At 42.3% G+C, this 22,285-nt stretch overlaps 1 protein-coding gene across 1 annotated transcript in view; it reads left to right on the top strand.

Moving 5' to 3' along the window:
* Window positions 1-20,537, top strand: part of MFHAS1 (multifunctional ROCO family signaling regulator 1) — a gene marked incomplete at its 5' end in the record, with an annotated part of 79,467 nt that extends 58,930 nt beyond the window's left edge. Inside the window, 2 exons of the mRNA XM_084232186.1 lie at window positions 9,969-10,095; window positions 20,079-20,537. Of these exons, the coding sequence (XP_084088312.1) occupies window positions 9,969-10,095; window positions 20,079-20,112 (161 nt within the window). The 3' untranslated portion in view covers window positions 20,113-20,537. The remainder of the gene's footprint in view (window positions 1-9,968; window positions 10,096-20,078) is intronic.
* Between the last annotated feature and the right edge of the window lie 1,748 nt (window positions 20,538-22,285).

The raw sequence follows: 22,285 nt of genomic DNA on the forward strand, positions 1-22,285 counted from the left end.
GTACAAGGTTTATTAGGCAGTCAGACTCTGTCTGATGCTCAGGGAAGAGCAGAGGCCTGGAGGTACCTGAAGCAAGTGGCCTCACACCTCTGGCCTGTACCTCCCAGTTCTTGTATGCAAGAATCGGGGTATAGACCAGAGGTGTGGGGGGTGAGAGGATTCACCAGAGACAGAGTGGGGAACAGAACAGGCAGATCTACTGAAATACACTTCTGAGGGGAGCAGCGAGTGAGACAGGAGAGGTCTGCTGCGCCATGTGGGTAGCTCCCTGGCTGGGGATTGAACTTGCGCTGCAGTGGCTGTGGATAGCTTCACAGTGCTATGCTTAACCCCTTGCGCCACCGGGGAGGCCCAGGAGTATGTGGTTTTGATTGTGCAGTTTAATGCTTTTCACATCATTATAAATGGATTGTGCTTAATATGATGACCTTCAGTCCAGGCTGCATTTTTGAGGAATGAAACTTGGGTCAGTGAGTAGAAAAAGAACCTCTCATGTCGGGAGAGGATCCCAGCTGAGATGTTATTCATGTGCAATAAAGGAGACGGAATCATCTCAGTGTTCCTCGCAGCCTGAAGGTTATGCCGTCCAACTCTGAACCTGCAGGTTTCTCTACAGGCCTCCCCACCGATACCAAATTTTACTGCTCCTCCCTCCTTTCCTCAGAGGAAAATGCATCTGCAGAAATTCTGTATTAGGAGACAAGAAGCAAATACATGGTTTCTGATCATTTTGAAGGACTTCAAATGACTCCTTGGAGCAGTTCAGAGTCAGGTCAATTATGCTAAGGCCATTGGACCAGGGCTTCAAATGGCAGTTCAGGGCAGACAGGTTCCTCCCCTTTTCATTTTTTTTTTCCCTCAACCCTTTTCAGTTGGAAGGAAAGCTGATGTTGGAGGGAGAACATTTTTAGGCTGAATGCTTTTTGCTGTCTGCCTTAACTTCTCCGAGACTGGAATCATTTCCAGCAAGAAGTAGGTGACAGGCTATCCAAATAAAGAGTAACCTTTTGAAAGCACTTCAGCCCAGCACTGTGGGCTTTTCATAATCCCGACTTGCATGTTGAGAGAGGGAAGGCCAGCTTGGATTTGGGTCCTGCTGCTCCCCCTCCCCTGTCCCCCAAACACACTTTGATCTGTGAAGCATGTCTAATCCTCGGCCAAGTCTGCTGGAACTTTATCCAGAGTAGGAAAAAGGGAAATATTTTTCCTTTCTTGGGTGGATTTGTATTTATATAAGCCCTTAGCAGTGAGAATGGGGCCAAGAGGCAGTGCACGCGTCGGGAGGGGAGGGGCGGTGGAAACGAGTGAGTGGTGGGGAGAGGCAGGGCACTGTCCCTCTGCTGAGTCAGCTGTCACTAGGGCCCTGCCTTGCAAGAACCAGCAAAGGGAAGGTGGTATCCGCCCTCACGTGCATTTCCCAAGAATGTGCTTATATGGTGGCGCCCTCTAGACAGCATGGGCTGAATCAGCTCATCAGAAACTCATCACTTAACTCCAGGACATGGTGCAGGGAGTGGGCTGTGTGTTGACGCTGAGTGACTTGTCCACTTTTTTTCTTTGGCCATTCCTAAGAGAACCATGTTGTCTGTTCTGCCTTCAACTGCAGAAGCTTGACTTCACCGGGCGTCCTCCTGACCTACTCACATGCGTGTGACTGCACCTTTTTGGACCAGCTCTTGTCATTTCTTGTGGGTAGTGAGTTTTTTTTTTTTTCATTTTAAAAAAATTTTTAATTTTTAAGATACTGACAAAATACACTGACAAAAAAACTGACAAAATACTGACAAAATACAAAAAAACTGACAAAATACACTGACAAAATACAAAATACACTGACAAAATACAAAAAAACTGACAAAATACACTGCTGAGGGGAGCAGTGGGCGTGGCAGGAGAGGTCTGCGCGCCACGTGGGACCCTCGCCTGGCAGCCGGGAATCGAACCGGCGCTGCAGAGGCTGCGGGCAGCTTTGCAACCCAGCGCTCAACTGCTGCACCACCAGGGAGGCCCAGTAGTGATACAAATACTTTGTCCTAAAACCACTTCATTTAAGCTTCAAGTGGAGCCTCAGGTTCTGTGTTTCCTTATGGGTGCTTCATTTGGGGGTTTTCCAGAGAAATTTACTGTATGAAGATGGGCTTTCTTGTTCCTATGTTATTTCACTACTTGTATATTATCTGGGCTAATGTGGAACTGATGAAGATGCTGAGACCAGTAAGAATGAAGAACTGTGATATAAAAAAACTTTTATTTTACTTCCGTTTCCTCTTCTAGAATTAAAAGCTGGTCCTTTCTAGTAGGCACCCCAGCTTCCTGCAACTTCCCTGAGTAATTTCTCCTGCATATTAATACGCACCACATGAACCAAGTTCACTTGCTATCCCAGGATATTTATTCTGGCCCCCGGAATATTGATTTTGTGTCTATTGGAGTCTCACACATCAAAGTGGAATCTTCCCAAAGTGTTTACCTGGCATCTCATCTCCCCACTGTAATGGAAACTTGAGGAAGGAAGCTCCTGGGGGACTCTGGTGACTCAGACACTGAGGCTTCTGCAGCAGGTGGGGAGCATGAGTGGAAGGGCAGCTGGAGGAGGCACGTGGGGCTCTGGATCCACTGCAGGTATTGGCAGTAGGAGACTGAGGGAAGGGAATTTCAAGCACGAAGAAAAGGTAGCACAGAATGGTACAGAGGATTGCATGTGTTCAGAAATAAAAGAAAGGAAAATAGACACTAGGGAAAGGAAGAGTTAGTGTTTAATATGAGGGGAAGGACTACACTCAGATGGAGATTTGAAAAGAAAGTTTGGGGCTTCCCTGGTGGCTCAAGGGGTTCAGACGTACCCTATAAAGCAATCCGCAGCCTCTGCAGCACAAGTTTGATCCCGGCTGGTCAGGGAGCAACCCACATGGCCCAGCAGACTCTCCTGTCTCGCCCACTGCTCCCCTCAGCAGTGTACTTCGGTCATTCTGCCTATTCTGTTCCCTGCTCTGTGTCTGGTAAATCCTCTCACCCACCACACCTCTGGCCTATACACCTGCTCTTGTATGCATAAATAAATAAATCTTTTTAAAAAATTTAAAAAAAGAAGAAAAGAAAATTTGTCAGCAGATTTTTTCCCCCTTGATTGAACTTTTGCCTGATGCTTTGGAAGGGGCACTGTGATCTGAGGTCACATTCTTCTGATCTATTCTTTTGATCTAGAAGAGGCATCATTGCTTATCACACAGGGACAGCCCCTGTAGCTCTTTTTGGAGTAGCATACCTGGAGCTTTAGTCACCCCTTTCTGTCCCTTAAACATACAAACAAGCTTTATGTCATCATTAGCAAACATTACTGTGAGGGCAATCATCTCCGGGAGGAATAGGGCTAAACAAGGAAGATCTGAGCTTGTTTGCTACAAAGGAAGCACCTGCCCAAAAGGGAAAATTAAAAATTAAGGGTGTCAGTCATTTGTGCCCAGCGTGGGGGTGGCCTGCTTCCATTCTTCCATGGCATTTTTCATCAGGAGAGTCTGAGGACTTGCCCGGTTAGGGTTACCATGTGAGCCATAGAAGTCATCAGAACTAGGAGCTTCCTGTCCTTCTGCCTGTCACTGTCACCTTTGAAGGGGGTTGGGGAGAAGTTGAAGTGTTGAAAGTTGCAAATTTAGTTTGCTTAGTACAACCTGATGACCTCAGTAACCTGAGGACAGGTGCTGATTTGCTTCCTTAGTTCAAGGGCATCTTGTAGGACTCCAATTGGTTTGCCATACTATATTTGACTTGTAGATTCTTCTCCCTTATTGATGATTTTACAAATTGCCCTCAAAGATTCAAGACATAGAAGGTTTTGTGTGTGTGTGTGTTTAAAAAGCATTCAACATCAAAACTATACGTGAGAATTCAACAAGTAACTGGATACCCTAATGTCTTTACATTGCTAAAATATGCAGAAATCAGTGAAATGCTACATTTTTAAGAATTGCAGAACTGTGTGGTGAAAATGACACAGTTGGGGAAAAGTCACAATTCCTGATGCTGAACACTTCTGCAAGTGTCTTTGAAATCCATACCTTAAGATATATCCAAAATTATCCTTTTAAGTCATTTCCAAGAAGAATTGAACTGAAAGCGAATACCGCCCCCAGGAAGAATACAGAATCCTTGCAGTTTGGGGGACCACTCTGTGCATCCCAGAACTCCTTAAGGGTATATGTAACCAATTACTGGTTACCATCTTTGCCCCCCCCCCCCCCCCCCCGCTGACACCCCAGTAACCCAGCAGGAAGGTCCTGCTGCATCTTTGGGTACTCTAGTGAATTTTCTAGTGCATCCAGTAGCTCTACCGTGGGCCTTTCCCAGTTTTGAGGTCACCAGTTGACTTCCCTATGAATTCAGCATCACATCATGGATGAAGCTTCCCAGGGACTCCAGCATGTTCCCCTGCCCCTCATTCCCTGCTTTCCTCTGAGTCTGTGATGGTATCCATCCAGTGTTAGTATAGGGTGGGCATGCTCTGTTAAGTGAAAGAGTGAACTCAGTGGCACAGCCAGGCTTGAGACATAGCAATCTCCCCTGCTGTTTCTCATCTAATTCAGAGCAGGTTGTCTTTCACCCATGAAGTAATTCCTGCTTCCAAGTTACTGATAGCTCCTGCTTCTTACCTATGGTAAAATTTCCAAAAATCATTTCCAAAACCACATTGCCTTTTATTTTACATTTACTTTCAGGTTTTACCTTTACTTTATATGATAGAACATACCTTTAAATGACATGTTACGACCTACATCCTTTGACTTTTAATTTATTTTTTAAATGCACATTTATTCTCACTGGCGTTTTAACAGAACTCTTATAAATTGAATAGGGCATCTTTCCATAATAATTCATAGTTTTTACTTCCTTTCTGTGATAAAGATCACTTGCTGGTGATGGGCCCAGTCCTGGGGTTGGAGATGGGGGTGAAGGCAGGTCTCTTTCTGTTCTGTACACAGACTTTTGGCATTTCTTGCTGCACGTCACTTTCTCTTCTAAAATTAGTTATAATTCATGATCAAAGGGCCAAGAGCACAGTCACTTCACAAAATGCAATTTTTTTTGAAGTCAGGACTACCAAGAAGTACAACCTGTTCTATTTATTTTATTTCTTCTGAGCAGTGGCCAAGCAGGAGCCACCCAGCCACAGTCCTGCAGGAAGCAGCACAGTGGATGAGGTGCAGCTGTGAGGGGCCCACGTAGGAAAAGGCAGCTCCATCCACAAATAGTCAGTCATGTTGGAACCAATAAAAACTGAGCAGATTCTGGGGCCTCCCCGGTGGCGCAGCGGTTGAGCGCTGGGCTGTGAAGCTGCCTGCAGCCTCTGCAGCACCGGTTTGATCCCCAGCCACTGGGCGAGGGTCCCATATGGTGCGCAGACCTCTCCTGCCACGCCTGCTGCTCCCCTCAGCAGTGTACTTCGTTACTCTGCCTGTTCTGCTCCCCACTCTAGCTCTGGTGAATTCTCTCATCCTCCCACGCTTCTGACTGTACCCAGTGCTTGTATAAATAAATAAATAAATCTTTAAAAAAACAAAACAAAACTGAGTAGATTCTTTCTGCTGTCTTTTCTCACATTCTTAAGTGCGCACAGTGGCACATTTAAAATTGAACATTTTACTGTTGTTCAGTGTTGATTTCTCCTGTGCAGATATTTCTGTGCTTTTGTTTTTCATTTTTATTTGTCTGAATTTCCTCTTGCATATAAAAATGACCACAGAGTTCTGCAGTCCCAGCTGGCTCTGATAAATTGGTGGCTTGCAAAGTGGGGACCTTCCTGCTCACTGAGTTCAGCGTCAAGGGAGGCATGTGTTGGTGGGTCCTTGCAGTCACATGCAGAGCCACACGCACTTATTAAACAGCAGAGGACTTTGGAGTAATTTTTGAAATATTGGAGCAGAAAGAGGTCTTGAAGGCATATAGATACTTTCTTACTGAATGGTATCTATGTAAGTATTAAAAATTGTTTTCATTTCTAGACCCCTTATGCTCTTTGGGAGAATGTTCATAACTTAGATTTTTACCCTGGACTAGGAGGCAGGTTTTATTTGCACTGAAAAAATACACTGTGGACTTTTCATATTGTGGTTTCTGTTGTCAGTATGAAAGATTTTTAGTATTTTGCACAATGTGCCCAATAGTTGAGAACTCTGATTAGCTGAAGAAGATGAGCTCATTTCACATCTTCTGTTGGTTTAAAAAATAATAATAATAAAATTCCTGTTCTGTTCTTGCACCATGGGAAGAATAGTTAATAAGAGTTTGTTAGCATGTCAGTGCCAGAAATCTTGAGCCAGAGTAATTAAAAGCCGTTTTTCATAACTTTAATGGGCACAGGGAGACTGCAGTGACCTAATACAGCTTCAGTCAATGCAATGTCCATTCATCAGGCCCCATTTCTGCATCTTCAGAAAGACTGATTGCATTGTAAAGTGGATGTGACTAGACAGTCTCCAGCAGAGGAGAAAGCAGCATTTCAGGCTGGCTTCTCCCATCAGTGTGGAGCATACTTAATTTTTTCTTTTTACTATCGATACAAACATAAACAACCTTGGCACCATTTAATCTCAAATGACTTGTTTCACTCAAAATTCATTTGTATTCCTTGTAGTCTTTTTCTAATGAGAATATACTTTCAAGTTTACATTTCCATATAGAAATGCCAGTCTCATAATTTCTAATGACTCCAAAAAATGCCATCTCATTAACGTGTCAATTTCTAATCATTTCCCCATTGTCAGACATAGGAGAGGGTTGCCAAGTTTTCGCTGTTTTATAAATAGTGTTTCTATGAACAATTGCTGTATAATTCACTCACACAGTGAAGTCTCCACAATTAGATGACCAACGAATGACTGTACTTTCGATTTAAACTCAAGTTTGTGTTAAAGAAATGTGGTATGATTAGCTTCTACTTTAGTAGATATTACACATTATAAACCACTCTTCACATACGTGCTAAGATAGGGTTTTGTTTTGTTTTGTTTTTTTTTTTTTAGAGGATAAACTTTTTCATATTTTCTTAATCTAGCAGCTGGGTCCATTTCATCCAGCCTGAGCATGCTGACACCTGCCACTTGCTGAAGAGGGCACAGGGGTGTTGAAGGTCAGGGACTGTCCTGCTTGATGCTCAGTATTCTGTAGTATCAGGTGAATGTATCATATGGTGACACTTCTCAATGCCTTCCACCTTTGCACTGTTTCTGTAGTGGGGACAGGTCCTGTGTGATGCTGGGAGCCCTAGAGAGGGGGAGAAACAGTGAAGCTGTTGGTTTAATAGACATTAATAACCAGCACTAAATAGTCTGCTACATATCATTTCTAATTATCTGGCAAACAGGTTTTCTGCTCACTAAAACTTAATGCATACCCAGCAAGGAAGCCAGCCTGCCTCACCAGTCTGGTGCCAGGGGCAGTACCTAGGAGTTGCTTGCCATAGGCAATGATGGTCCTGGGCACCGGCAGCTAGCTGCAAGCAGACAGAGCCCAGGCCTGTATGAGATTCCAGTAGGAGAGCTCTCAGGGGACAGCAGGGATGCACAAAGCCCACAAAGTCTCTTCAAGCCTTGGGGGTAATCTTAGGACAGATGGTCGAAGTTGAAGACATCAGGTGAGGAACCGGGTTGGGGGACATGGTCTAGGACCAGGTGTTGAGAAGCTGGGGGTTCCAAGCACCTTCTTGTCTAGTCCATGTGGTTGGTGGTTTGGCTTAAAGATGCACAGCTCTTGATGGGATTTGGAGCAAATCTGGTGAATACACAGATTTTCTGACTTGTACTTCAGTGGTATTTAGCCTGGATGACTTCCAAGTTTCAGCCTGTGCTAACATGTTATTTATGCAACTTTTTTTTATTGCTTTGATAACATTTAATACTATCATTAACTAAAAACATTAATTTATACTTTTAAACTTGTGTTCTTATATTTTGGGAGCTTTTCCTAGTTGGGATTACAGTATCATTCACATCCGTGTATCTGTGATACACACTAATGATGTTAAATTAGTGTTTGCGGTGACTTGGTTTTTATAATAGCTGGTTAAGGGATTCAAATTGCATTCAGTTCATATTGGGAAAAGTCACATAAAAATGTTCAAATAAGGACATAAATGTCTTTCATCAAAGACAAATGTGTCAATGCTTAGTTCATTATTTATTTTTTATTTTAAAGATTTATTTATACATTCAAGAATTGCAATATAGGCCAGAGGTATGGGGGGGGTGGTGAGAGGATTCACCAGAGACAGAGTGGGGAGCAGAACAGGCAGATCCACTGAAATACACTGTTGAGGGGAGTAGCGGGTGAGACAGAAGAGGTCTGCTGCGCCATGTGGGTCACCTTCCTGGCCAGGGATTGAACTCATGCTTCAGTGGCTGCCAATAGCTTCATAGTGCTATGTCTTAACCCCTTGCACCACCAGGGAGTCCCCTAGTTCATTATTTAAAAATAGTGTTTTTAACGTTTGTTCCTCTAGAAAATATGTCTTCTGGCATAAAGAAGCAGTCACTGGTGTGATAAGTTATTAGAGGTGGTGGTGAAGGGCAAGCACCCAAGGTATGGGTTCCCAAGGCCCCACCCCTGTCTGCCACTTGGTATGACTCTCTTCATACCACGTAACCTTCCCCAAGTATTAATTTGCTCACTTATAAAATGAGAATAAGCCTTATAGGGACATTGTAGAAATTAATCAAGATGGACATTTCAAACTCTTCATTCAGTACTGGCATGTGGGCATGTTCTGCTGAAAGGGAGACATTCAGAAATACAGTATGTTATATCATTACATGCTTGCATTCTTGGGTGTCTCTGGAATCCCAAATTAATAATATAAGTAATGGCTACCATAGAGTAGACTTTTCATTTCAGTAGCATCTTTTCTTCATTGGCGTACTCTGTGTTCTTGGTTTGGTTTATTAACTTTCTAGATTTAGATTTATGTAGGGGAATCTAGGTAGTAATGTCCACCATCATCACCCAGAGCAATTTACTGAATACTTTCTGCACCAGAGTAGAGTGCTGGTCATGAGAACAGAAGAAAGCAGGATCCCTCTGGGTAAGCAGACGAGGGGTAGAAAATAAGGAACGGAAGTTTTTACCACTCTTAGGGATTTAATGTTCTAGTTGGAGAAAGATCCTATCTGGGGCAGGCAGAGTGCACAGATTTCCTTTAGGTATTATGGAAATCGATTAAGTTAATTATCTATTTTTACTAGACCCCATGGCTTATAAGCTATTTCAGACATAGCTTATATGTCTCACATACCGCCCAGGAAATCTTGCCAGTAGGAAGCTGGGCTGTTTACCTTGATAACACCTTTAGTCGGCTACATTTCCAGATCATATATGCAGGGCTTTGTTGGAAGGCTGCTCTGCTCTGCCCAAATCCCATCTGCCCTGAATCCTAATTAAGAACACCTCCTGGCAGCCCTTGCTTCTCTGGGCCCTAGGGATCCTGGCTCAATTTGCTGCACTTCTAGATAAAGATCTCGGGAGCCAGTCTGCAAAGGAAGGTGAGGAGACTGCTGGCAGATGCTGTCTTTGTCAGGAAGGATGGTCTTCCTGCTGTAGCCATTATTAGAACCTTCTCCACGATGATAACAGATGAGAATTTAGGCAGTGCAGTGGGAGCCCATCTAGTTCCGCCAACCTGGCTGCACGGTTGTCCTCTGACTCCATCCTCTGTAGCCCTTTGCTTCCTCATTACCTGCCCTTCTCCCTGTTTCCCCATCCCCACGGCTGCATTTCTCTGTGAAGGGATTCTATTCTTTTCTCAATTTGTTTTAAGCAGATGTTATTGATTTTGCATTTGTTTTACATGACTCTATCATTTAGGAAATGCAACTTCACACCTCAGCGGGGGCACATGCTCCACTCAGCCCCAGTTCCAGTGTCTCTCCTCTATCACAGTCTAAGGCCAATCTCCTTAATATGTTTTCTCTCTTCTCCTGCAGGGGAGTTGCTGAGTCAGCCCAGACCAGAAGGAGTGGCAGAGATCATTTGCCCCAAGAACGGCAGCGAGCGAGTGAATGTTGCCTTGGTTTACCCACCCACGCCGACTGTGATCAGCCCCTGTTCTAAGTGAGTTCTGCACGTGGTGCAGCCCCTGCCCCTCACACCGACTTGCCTCGGGTCTTGAGATGTTCCTTGAAAAGCCCCTCAGAGCAGACCCAGTTGTGGTGCAGCATCAACAACATGGCTTAAGCAGCAACTGAAGACAACTTCTTTTTTCTTGGTTGTGATTTTTTTCCCCAGTTTTGCTGATAAAATCTGAGAATTTTTAGCAGCTTTATTGAGATCACAAGCCTACCACATAGTTCACTCATTTAAATTATATAATTTATTGTTTTAAAATGTTTGCAGATATATGTGTCCAAAAAGAGCATTTTCTGGACAGATAACCTTAATTCTGTCATTGCAGAAATTAGTAGACCCTCACTTTATGGAACAGTGAGGGGGCTAGTGAATAAGGAGAGCCTGCAGAAAATCTATAAGAGATTGTTTTTGCCTCCAGAGCTCTGGTTCTCAGTCAATCCATGATCACCGGGGGCTGTGCAGTGTGTTCCCACTTTCCCCAAAATAGACTTTAAGACCGAGAATGTCAACTAAATTTTGGATAGGTTAGATAAGACTCATCCTGGCTTGCTGGCTTTTGTCAGTTTTCTTTGTTTGTAATGCAATATTGAGAACTGGACAGGATAGTTTTAAGCTCAGATAATTAATTTTTAACCTCAAATCTTGAAAAGTGGCAACCATTGAGTTCTTCTTGGAGCAAATCTTGTTACCAGGGCTTAACAGCAACATGGCTTAGATGACAAAGGATTCAAGCAGAAAACTTTATTTGCTTCCTAGTTGCCACATACAATTCCCCCACCTCATATAAGCTTTTTAGAGGGTGGTTGGAAAGTTTGCATTTGGAGAATGTTGTGCTCATCTCATCTTGAGAAACTTGCCATTAGGCTGCAGTGCAGAGAGCCTGCCATTGAAGCTCAAGCTTCCATCCCTGCAGTGTGAGCTCTTCTGCCTTCAGACTCTGCAGAGCAAGGGGGCAGACTGCCTTCTGGTTCATTAACAGCCACAGAGGAAAAGTGCTGCCCCTTTTCTTCAAACCTGGTGACTCATTAGACAGAACATCCCTAATCCATCTGTGCGGGGAAATATCACTGAACACCCCAGGGAAACTCTTACCTAATGCTGTTATGTTCAGAATGCAATTTTAGCTAACACACACAGTATAATTCATCACTACTGTGAGCCTCAGTCACTATGAAATCTTAAATTGCTTCTTGAATATTAAAATAGGTTTACATAGTAACTTCCTATTAACTAGAATATTTCCTGTCATGAGGATACCAAATGACAAATTTTACTGTTCTTTGAGTTTGGGTACATTGGTTTCTTTCTGATACACAGAGAGTAAGGATGAGGGGATATTCTAGAAACAATACACTTTGTATTGGTGTGGATTCTCCTGTGCCAGGAGAGGTGTTAGCCTATTGTTTTGCCATAGCCACATGGCATTTAATAGGTGAGACAGAGGTAGGAGTTATAATATCCATTTGCACAAGAAACCATACTGGCACTGCGCCAGCTTTATCGAGGTGTTCCCATGGGCTTCTCATTGTACTATTACAGAAAGGCATTTATACCAGCCTGAAAAATTGTTATCAGCCCCTCTGTCTCTCACGGTTTATTATACCTAAATGAAAAGGCAGCTTGAAAGTCATGGGTAACCAGAACCTCATAGCCTGAGACATCTCTACATGCCAGAGGAAATATCTTTAAAAGATCAAACTACTTCTGCTACAGTTATGTGGTGAATAGATTTATTTTGAAATGGGTTTAAAAAAAAAAAACTTTTAAAATGGATGGCAGTGTAAGACCAAATTCTAAATAATGGAATAATCCCTAAATATGAAAATTTCACATTTCTGGCAACACTTGTCTTGGAAATTACCATTTTTTTTTAACATGGAGGCAAGGAAAAATGATCTCTATTGTGATCATTTGTGTAAAAGTCCCTGTTTGTACCATGCAGTTGTATATGCACAGACACATGAGCTTGCACAGCCCATACCCATGAAAACAAACAGGCGGGCTATGCCTGGCCCAGTGGAAGGTCTGATTTACAAGTGCATGTCAAAACAAGGAAGTGGGAGCTTTGGAGACTGATAAGAAAGCATCACAGGAGGTAGCCAGTATATCAACACAGCTTGAATCTGCGCCTGAGGTCTCAAACTTAGGGTCCCAGCAGTAGAAATTGGGAGACTGGGTCTGTTGCCTTGGTTTTGCAACTCCAGCCAGTTAACTCAAACACATTACTGCAGGATAGTCTGTTACTTCTGTCATCCCCTAAAACACAAGTGGGTGGTCAAGATTGGACTTTCTCAAGCAGGCACGTGTACAGAATTTCCAGGGCGGGAGGGATCATGAGTCTTCACAAAAACAGAAAGGTTGCCAGGTGATTTTAATGTGCATGTGTTGGACTTTCTGGTCTCAGATGCATTCGTGAGTGTAAGGGGGGGCTCCCTGACCAGCTGGCCTTATCTTTGGTTATAGGGCCTTTCTGGAGTTATAAACCTATTAGTAGCACCATGGCAAAACTGATTCATGATGTATGATCAGCACAATTATTCCACCCCCAATTTACCTTTGTAGTGGAGCATGTAATTTGTTGTTCAAGTCAGGAAAGGATTGAGGGGACAGGACTCATAATAATTATGCCAGGACTACAGGCATCAACCAGAAACATCTCAGGCAGGCCAGAATATTCACACTACTTTTAGGGCATTGATCCAGATCTGGTGGTTTTCAAAAAAGGATTCTAAGCACTTCTTTGGCCAGTTTACTCCTCTCTTTATAGATACCCATCTTTTTACTGCCTGCCTTTGATTCTCTATAAAGTGATGGTGCTGCCATACACTTTACAAAGGAAAACCATTTGATGATTGTGATTTGATTGGCTCTATCTTATGAATCCTAAGCTTTTATGTTTCTCATTTTAAAAAAATTGCACATGTTTTGTTCCCCTTTGGAGAGAGACAAAGAACAAAGGTAGGTAGTAATTTTTCCCCATAACTTATCTCTGCGGTTGGTGGTAGGGGTTTCTAGCAGCTTTCATTGGGAAGAGGGTAATTGCTGTGAGTGAGAAGCGTACCCTCCTGCACTATACCCTCAAGAAGAGACATACCAGCTAAGTGGCTTCTTTTCCTCTTTGCTGATTATCAGATAGAAATGTGAGTCATTTCCATACTTTGGCTATACGGGGATGATTTTCAAAAATTTTTGCAATGGAGATGTGATGAAAATTCAACTAAAAGCAATTTTGAAAAAATTTGACCTAAAGGGTACAAATTTTGTCTGATACATTTTTAAAAGCATTATTGAAGTATACTTTCATACCCTAAACCTCATCCATTTGTGGATTATTAATATATTTAGAGTTGTACAACCATCAGCAAAATCTAGTATTAGAACACTGTCATCAATCCAAAAAGAAACACTATGCCCATTTGCAGTCACTTGTCTCTAAATATGATACCTAGTTCTATGTAGTCAAGAACTGTTTTTAATATCACTTTCAAGAATGATCTTGCTGCTTGGAGTGTTGATATTAAATGTATTTTGAGTTTCAAAGAAATCTTTATAAATTCTTATAAATGCACATTATCTCTGGCCCAGTTCAGTCTAAAGGTAATGAATTAACTTATACCTACCACCCCCTATCCCACCACTACCACTCTCAACCTCCTATTTACTGGACAATAAAGGGGAAATTTAGCTACTCAGTGGGAGATCAGCTTCCTTCATAATATTTTTTTAAGTATAGTTTCAATTTTTAAAACTCAGAATTTCTTTCTTGAGGTTCACAACAAAATCAAGTAGAAAGTATAATGATTTCCCATGTGCCATCTTCTCTTGCACGCCCACCACTTCCTCCACTATCAACATCTCCCCCAGAACACACTTTTGCTATAGTTGATGAATCTCCGTTGAGACAGCCTTATCACCCAGAGTCCATAGTTTACTTTAGGGTTTTCTCCTGGTGCATTGTGGTCTATGGGCTTGAACACATGTATGTGTTATGTCTCCCTCTTTATGGTATCATATACAATATGCAATGTATTTCATTACCCTCAACATTCTCTGTGCTCCCCTATTGTTTTCCCCCATTAACCCTGCCATCTTTTGCTTTTTTAAGCTTTATTGAGATATAATTAATCCCAAAAAAGTGAGATATTTAATGTATACATGGCAATTTGATATAGATCATAGAAGGATTCCCACTATCTTGAAAATGAACACATTCCTCACCTCCCATATTTACCATTCAGAACTTAATGGCAGCCTCGCTGACCCCTAAATATTCAAGGAAGATTGAGCCTTGGACATTGGGAATCATAAGAGGAAAACATTTACTTTTCAGTGGGAAAAGGAGATGATAGGGATGGTCATTTAAAACATGTATTTAAAAAGTATTTGTGAATTCTCATCTCCAGTCTCTTGCTCTGCAGATTGAGACCTGTAACATTCTAACTCAGAAGGGAAGGGTGAGCTTCTTTGGACAAATGGCAAGTTTCATTTCTTTGGGCAGTTGGCAATTTCATGTTAGATACCCTGTAGAATGTTTCGTGTTTTCATTTCCAAAGAGCTTTAACTAGCCTCTTCTCCGATTAGAGTATATGCTCTCCTAGACTGCCAGGTACCTAGTCCATCTCCCGACTTTCACTTAAAGAGTGCAAAGACTGAACTTGACAGGTTAACATATGAAAGAAAGTGTTTGACCTTGAGGGATACTAGAAGCAACCTCCTTGCATCCATGTGGTTTTTGAATGGACTGATCCTTGAGCATGCAGGAAATGGGAATATACTATTTTTTTATTTCCTGACAGTTGCTGTTTCCCTTGTGCTGGTACCTTGTCTGTCTGCACCCCATCCTATGTGGTATGATTGAGCGAGGAAGTGAATTTTCATTTCGGCAGGTCATGTGTTATAGCATGTGGTTTGAAAATGGTTGGGGTAAGCTTTCTCCATCTCCAGAAAGTACTACTACTACTTAGAGACAAAATGGAGATGCTGTGTTTCCAAAATACCTTTTAAACTTGGATTATTGCCTGTATTCTGTAGAATGCCTGTTCAAGCAAGATTCCAGAATTCCAGGAGAATTCTGTTCATAAGAACAAGAATGCTGTTCATAAATATACTTAAACATAGGAATGTGGGCATTTGTATTATGACATAAAGATATTTAAGACCAATTGGACTAGTCTTTTATAAAAATCAGGCGAAGACTCCGTGATCTTTATTGCACTAAATAAATAGGCAAAGTACATTTAACTGCTCTCAGATTAGTTAGTATGGACTTGATAAAATTCTTTAAAAAGCAAAAACAAAGTAGCAAGGTGAATTTTGCTTTATCACAATGGATAATTTTTCATTGACCACAGAATTTTAAAATATGGAGGGTGGGGATGGTTCGGAATTTCAGAGAGAATAGAAGCTACTTTGTGGTGCTTGCCTGTAGGGTGTATCCTATTGATTTGCATTGATTTGCTTTGTTCTTTGTTGGGAGTGAAGCCTCTCCTTGTCTTGCTTTTACAGGCTAGGAGGAATAGCGTTTCTTTGATCATTAGTCTCCCACCAGCCACATTGATACTGGAATTTGTTCCCTCTCTGCTTAGGTATCTTCATACTTTCTTGGAAAATTAAGTGGAAAAGATAGTGCTTCTTTCCCTTATGCCATCATTTTTACTGTGTCCAATCTGTGACTTTAGGAGCACCAATTTTTAAGGGTAAGTCTCTGGGAAGCAGAGAGGGTTTCTTAAATAGTTAAGACCCTCCTAAAAACTTGGAGAGTTTAGGGACAAAAGGAGGGTGGGTGGGGTTGGGGATGAAGCAATTCTATAGCACAGGACATTTTAAGATTATAAATCCTTGTTTTATCCAGAATCAAGACACATTTGGAAATTAAGAATAAGGAAACTGCTGGATTCTTTTGCCTAATTTACAATAATATTACATATATTAGTAATCTTAGATTCTTATTGGAAAAAAGGTATCAAAAATTTCATATTGTCCAAAAATACAACATCAGGAAAAGTTCAAGTCAATTAACACAGCTAGTGGCTTTTTAAAAGTAGTGTTTGTATTTATTTTCTAAAAGCAGTTTGAAGGGCTGTGAGTTATACTTTCTGAGTGAAATCTTGAGGATTTGCTAGTGCTGGGACTGTAGACATCTGTCATTTGCAGATAATAGAAACGCCGATCTCATGGGGCATTTAGAGAGACAGTTGCAGGGACAGCATTTAGCTTTACTTCTCAGAGTACACATCGCTAGAAACATTCAGTCACTGTTATTGCCACTGGAAATCTTAGTGGTTTCCAGGGTGGATGGTGTATAAAGGTAATAATAAAAACCAAAATTTCAAAATGCAAATACAGATACTTGTGTAAAATCCACCCCCTGACTTATGCAATGGGAAGCTTATGAATTGAGGTGCTGCTCAAGGTAAACGTGTGCAGGACAGATGGGGGAGAATGTCCGCTCACCTTCCCATCCACCTACTTGAAGAGGTCAAGACAACCACACGAAGATCTGCTTCTCAGGCCACCTACAGAACTCATTGTCCTACCCCTCTTCAAAGCAGAAATGGGACGTGAGTGGTGTCCTTTCTTTCATATTGTTGTCACAGATGCTTTCTGTGTTGGATCAACTCCTCAGAGCGAAACTCCCTGACTCGCTTGATTCTCCTAGCAATCCCGCAAGTCACCTAGGGCAGGGAGTGCTCAGCCCCAGACCTAGCCATGTTCCCACAGTGACACAGTGACGGAGTGGCCCGGCGGGGCCTCACATCCACAAGTTGGGTGCTGTTTTACGAAACTCTCACTTGCATATTTGTTTTGAAACGTGGTACATGATTGGGACATTGAGGTGAGGTCAGGAAACCACTGCTGTTGGAAGATTATGTGGAGAAGGCATGCCATGCTGGGTGGAAGCGGAGGGATGGGCATCAGAAAGCATGAGGCAGGGCAGTGAAGGCACATAAGGAATCACCAGGAGGCAGGAAAGCCTTGACTGTAGTTTCTGTGGGGAGGTATAGGCCAGGCAGGCTGAGCAGATTTGGGACTGACCAGATTGAAAAATGTCAGCAGCTCAGAGGTGACTGCTGCTAGAACCTTGGGGTGACTAGGGTAGGTGGATAGTGGTCTGGAGTGTGAGAAGCCAATTCAGGTGGTTGGGTGTGGGCTCTTCGTTAGCTGGGCTGCATTTGAGAAGCACACTCATGTTTCAGCTATTTACTGTGTCTCAGAACTGGCTAACACCGAGAGGGGGCAGTTCCTTCAGGGAAGCAAAGCCCTAGAAATCAAAGCATCAAAGTTAGAAAATCTAAGACCTGGTTCTACAACGTGGTATGGCTTTGTTTTCAGCCTAAGCTTCTAAACACCTTGAATAATTTTGCTGCATCTTATGAAAAGCAGGTTTGATAACCTGCGGTGATTTGGGTCTCTGTTACCCATCAACTCCCTTGGGTGCCCTGTGTGAATTACTGAGTTTCCTCCACTCCCTCATGCCAGCTCTTCCTCAGTCTTGGTTCCTGTGTCAGGTGATGGTGTGGCTTTCTACCCATCTGCCACACTAGAAGTCTCTCCCATTTGAGGCCTTCCTTTCTCCCCCATATGCAGTCTGCCACTGACATCCATCACCTTACCAGTGTCTTGACATAAGTGAACTCACTTCAGACTGTCCCTTCCACTATATCCATCTATGACAAGATTTCTGTGATTGAGTCTCAAGTCTTAGTTTCTATTCTTTTTTATCCTTCAAAACAATGTTATCTTTCCAGGTTAGACCCCATCACTCCTCTCCCTAGTTAAAACCCGTGAATGACTTCCTGGTCATTACAAGATCAAGTTCAAAGTCCTGGGCAATCACAGTCAATTTCCAGACACCCTGCTCTGACATGGGTGACACCCCTCCCCTCCTGGATGAGGAAGACACATTGTCCCTAAGGCCAAGTCATATGTCACCTCTGAGAAGCCCTCCTGACTGAAGTCACTCTTTTCCTTCATTACTCCTTGACACTTCTTACACACACACACACACACACACACACACATACACACATGCACACACACATACACACACCATTGGAGTCATCCTCACATCATAGCTTGGATATTTTTGACCTGTGACTTTTTTCTCACATCTTATTCCTCGTTCATTCAGCAGATGAATATTGACAAGTATTTGCCCTCAGCTGGGCATTGTGCCAGGTGTGGAAAGCTGCAGAAATAAGGAGGACAGACTTGTCCTTAAGAATCAAATAGCCTTCTTGGGGAGACTGGGAGTCAAAGCCATAAACAGACAAGTTTGTGAGGGTCTAATCCCAATTGAAATGTGATACCTGCTGGGAAAGGTATCTCAACAAAGTCCTTTCGGCACAGAGAAGAAAGAACTCTACCTGGGAGAATCTGGAAGAGTCCCAGAAAGTTGCCTTTGAGCATGATCTTGATGGAGAAGACAAGCTTGTGGAAAGATGGAGAAGCAGTAGAGGTGGGGAGCTTTGGTGATTTGATGGCTCTTTTCTTCCCCTGAGAGCCCAAACTGAAAGGTAGAATCAATGTAGAAAGTACTTAACTGGGTTTTCCTCTTCTTCCTTTCAGCAGTGAAGCCTGCCCTCCGGGTGCCCTTGAGTGGGTGTTCTTTTGATTCTCAGTCTTGCATGTGGCTCAGGGGAGCTGAAAGCCCAGCATGGCTGTCTATATGTCTGTCTGAAGGCTTGATAGAGTCTGAGAAGCATTGGCCTGGCGCACCACTCTCACCTCAACCCACACTTCCCATCCTAGCGTTAGCCGCTGGGTTGAGGCCGCCTTTTCACTCCGCCATCCTCATTGCAGTTAGCTTTATTATTACTTGAATTCAAGGCAATTTTCAAAGCTTTCTCTACTGAGAAGTTTACTGTATCAACAGACCTTCAAAATGTCCTTACGGCTGAGTGCTGCAGAACATGAAGCTGTCTCTTGGGCCCCAGCTATTCCAACCTCGATTTTAGCAGTTGAGCATGCTTTGGAGTCTAATAACCCTTGTTCAGGGCTGGCTCTACAGCTCACTGGTGCGTACCCTCAGGGAAGTTATTTAATTTCTTGGAAACTTAGTTTCCTTGGTAAAATGTGTAGCAAGACAGAGCTTACTCAGTAAGTCGCTGTGAGTTAAGGATCAGTCAGGCGATACACCGACGTGAACTGCGTGATTCCTGGCGGGTGGTACCTGTGTAGTCCGTAGGCGGAAGTGCATATTTTCAGTGACATTATTGACATCATGCTCACCCATTCTTGTATGTGAGAAATATCTTTGGTGGATTCTAAAGTTACCAGCTTCCATAAGGTCAAGCAACATTGATTTGGGATGGAGGGTGGAGAAGCAGATCCTTTTCTTTAATAGCTAATGCTAAAACACTTTAAAAAAATCACATCACATGTCATGATAGGACAACTGAAATAAGGAATGGGGACATTTGTCATGTTTTTCTCTACCCTTTTCTCTGAATTAAATGCCACTTTGTATAATTAGCTGAAGACACAGCGGTCTCCTCATTGTGTATTCATCCAGCTTCAGACTTTGGTTTGGCAGCCTTGCTTCTAGCGCTTTAAATAAAATCATGTTTTTTAGCCTCAATGGACACTCATTCTCACTTTTTAGTACATATTTGTACTCCCGCAGGGCTATTTAGTATTGTCTATGTGTGTTTCTTGAAAGGAAACAAAACAGTTCTGAGTTTGGAGTTTGGGGTTCATAATTTAAATCTTGTTAAACTGTGATATTACAATGGAGTGGTTAAAATTAGTGTAGTTCCCTCTCTCTGTCTGAATTTAGCATCACAAAAATGTGTGACTCGTTTTCTAGTCAAACTCTGTAATGGACATTTGCATTTTTATAAGGAATCCTAGGAGTAGAAAGGAAAATTATGCAAATAAATAGATTTATATTCTTCCTTTTCTTATAACTAAGAATACCCTTCTGTTGCCTTCTGTCATCTCTACTTTTTTCTCATTTACCTGTATAGGAAGAACGTTGGTGAAAAGCACAGAAACCAGTGACTTATGGCTGTGGAATTTCCATGAGAAAGGAGCATCAGAACTCACCTGGACCACCTTTCGAACCTGGCACACCTCCTCACGCCCCAGCGTGGTGGGTGAACTTGAGTAAAACTGTGGTCAGGGTGCTGTAGGAGGAGGGCACAGACCTGGCCTGTGGATGAGGTGGGAGGGGCGGGGAGAGAAGGGGAGAGCATATGGAGCAATGTTTTACAACCTGAACCTCAGAACTGTGATCCTCCAAGGAGAGCGCTACTTGAAGAAAAGAAAAAAAAAAAAAAAAAAAGTCGAATGGCTTCTCAGGGATTTTGTTTTCTGTGCACATATAAGCCATAGTCCAGTCCAGGTGGCAGTATTTAGAGCACTCGGCTTTCGGTTCTGTTAAATGTGAAAGAGGGAGCGACTGACCATTCATAGCTGTTCCGTAACTCGTGTAAAATATGTATATGTTTATCTTTATTTTTATAATATGCAAATACATTTAAATTTATACCATTTGAGGCTTCTAGCATTAGTTAACACTGGGTGCAATATTCTGCATGAGAACTGTGCCAAGATGGGGCTGGTTTCTTATTTTAGCATAAGACCTTTTGGTCTTATTTCTTTATTCTTTATTCTTTAATCCTTCTCAAATTGGAAAAAAAACGAAAGATCTCTTTAGCCACCCAGGGATTAAGTGGATTAAGTGTTGGTTCACAGAAGTTACCAGCAATCAGCAGAGTCTTCAAATATTTTCAGTGCCCTGCTCCCCTTCTAAATGAAGGTCCCTGCCTACAAACTTCTGGGCAGGGGTGTGGGGAATCATTCCCTGTCTTTTCCCAATGTTGCTAGTGCCAGGGACAGTGTTCCTCACTGCAGACCTCGTGTTAACTAGATTCGTCACTGGTTTATATGCTGGTGGTGTTAGGATTCTTCGGGTGGGGGGACACGGGGGGCGAAGATATCCATGGAAAGCCTGAATCCTTGCGTAGCTTAAGATCATCAGGAATCAGTTCTGAAGCATGCAGAGAGTTCTGCTAATAAGTACTTCCCCCCCCCAGAACAGTCTGTGAAGTTTAGCAGAGCATTTCCAAAGCCCTCCACATCTGTCAGACCTTAAGATAGTGAGCTGCCTAATTGGAGAGCAAAATCCCACATTGATTATTTATAAATACGGAACCATTGATTAGATATTCTGCTGCCAGGCACTAGTCAGACCTTTGCTTTAGAATCTCCATGAAGTAAAACTTGAAAAAATCAAACCAAATGAATCACATTCTACTATACTCCTAATTGGGGCCAAACAGCATCTGCTGCAATAGTAACACATTCTCTGAAGAATGTAAAGGTCTCTGTTTACATCTGCCACCTCCACGCATGTCAATTGAAAATGTGTAAAACTGTTTCTCACCAGTGTAAGACAAGTGAGTCAGCTGGTATTATTCTTTTCTTTTATAAAGTATTGACTCTTAGAATGCCACAATATATGAAGTCTCGACATATTTTCAAGAGAAATAGCAAGCAAGTGACTGCATTGTGAAAAATCACAAATCGATTTTTGTAAAATATTCTATGCCCCAGGAGTTAACTTCACTAACTCCAGAACTTCCATTTCTTAAGATCCTAAAATCTTGAATGGGATCAGATGATTTTTGCAGTTTTTAATACTTGAATATGACACCTCAAGTTGGAGATTTCATTTTCCTTGAATACAGTCACAGATGAACCTGGTTAGTCCTGTTGTCACAGTTCTCGTGTGAGTGTGTGTGTGCACATGCATGTGTGTGTGTGTGAGTGTGAACTGAATGGTAATGTGTAATTACTTTATGGACCATTGAATTGTTGGGCATAAAAGTTTTTTTAATTGGCATGTAACAGTTCCTCAGCTCTCAAATGAATGGACTTCGGACCAGACTTTTGAAAAGACTCATCAGTGTGTGACTTTGGGCTAACTCCCTAGGGCACCATATTAAATGATAAACAATAACTAAATATGCTCCTTCGGGTGACATACCCTGCCAAATGTTTGCCATTATTATGAATACAAATGCCCATGTTCTTAATATCTGCTATATTTTGACAAGTGATGTTTCGTGCTGTTATCTGAACCCTAGAGAAGCAGTGTAAGAAGAAATTGTGGTGTCACATGTGTTTTAACAAAAAGGTCATCATGACAGAGTCATGTGACCAAAAGAAG

The sequence above is a fragment of the Talpa europaea genome (genome assembly GCF_964194135.1).
Source record: "Talpa europaea genome assembly, chromosome: 4".
Lineage (NCBI taxonomy): Eukaryota > Metazoa > Chordata > Mammalia > Eulipotyphla > Talpidae > Talpa > Talpa europaea.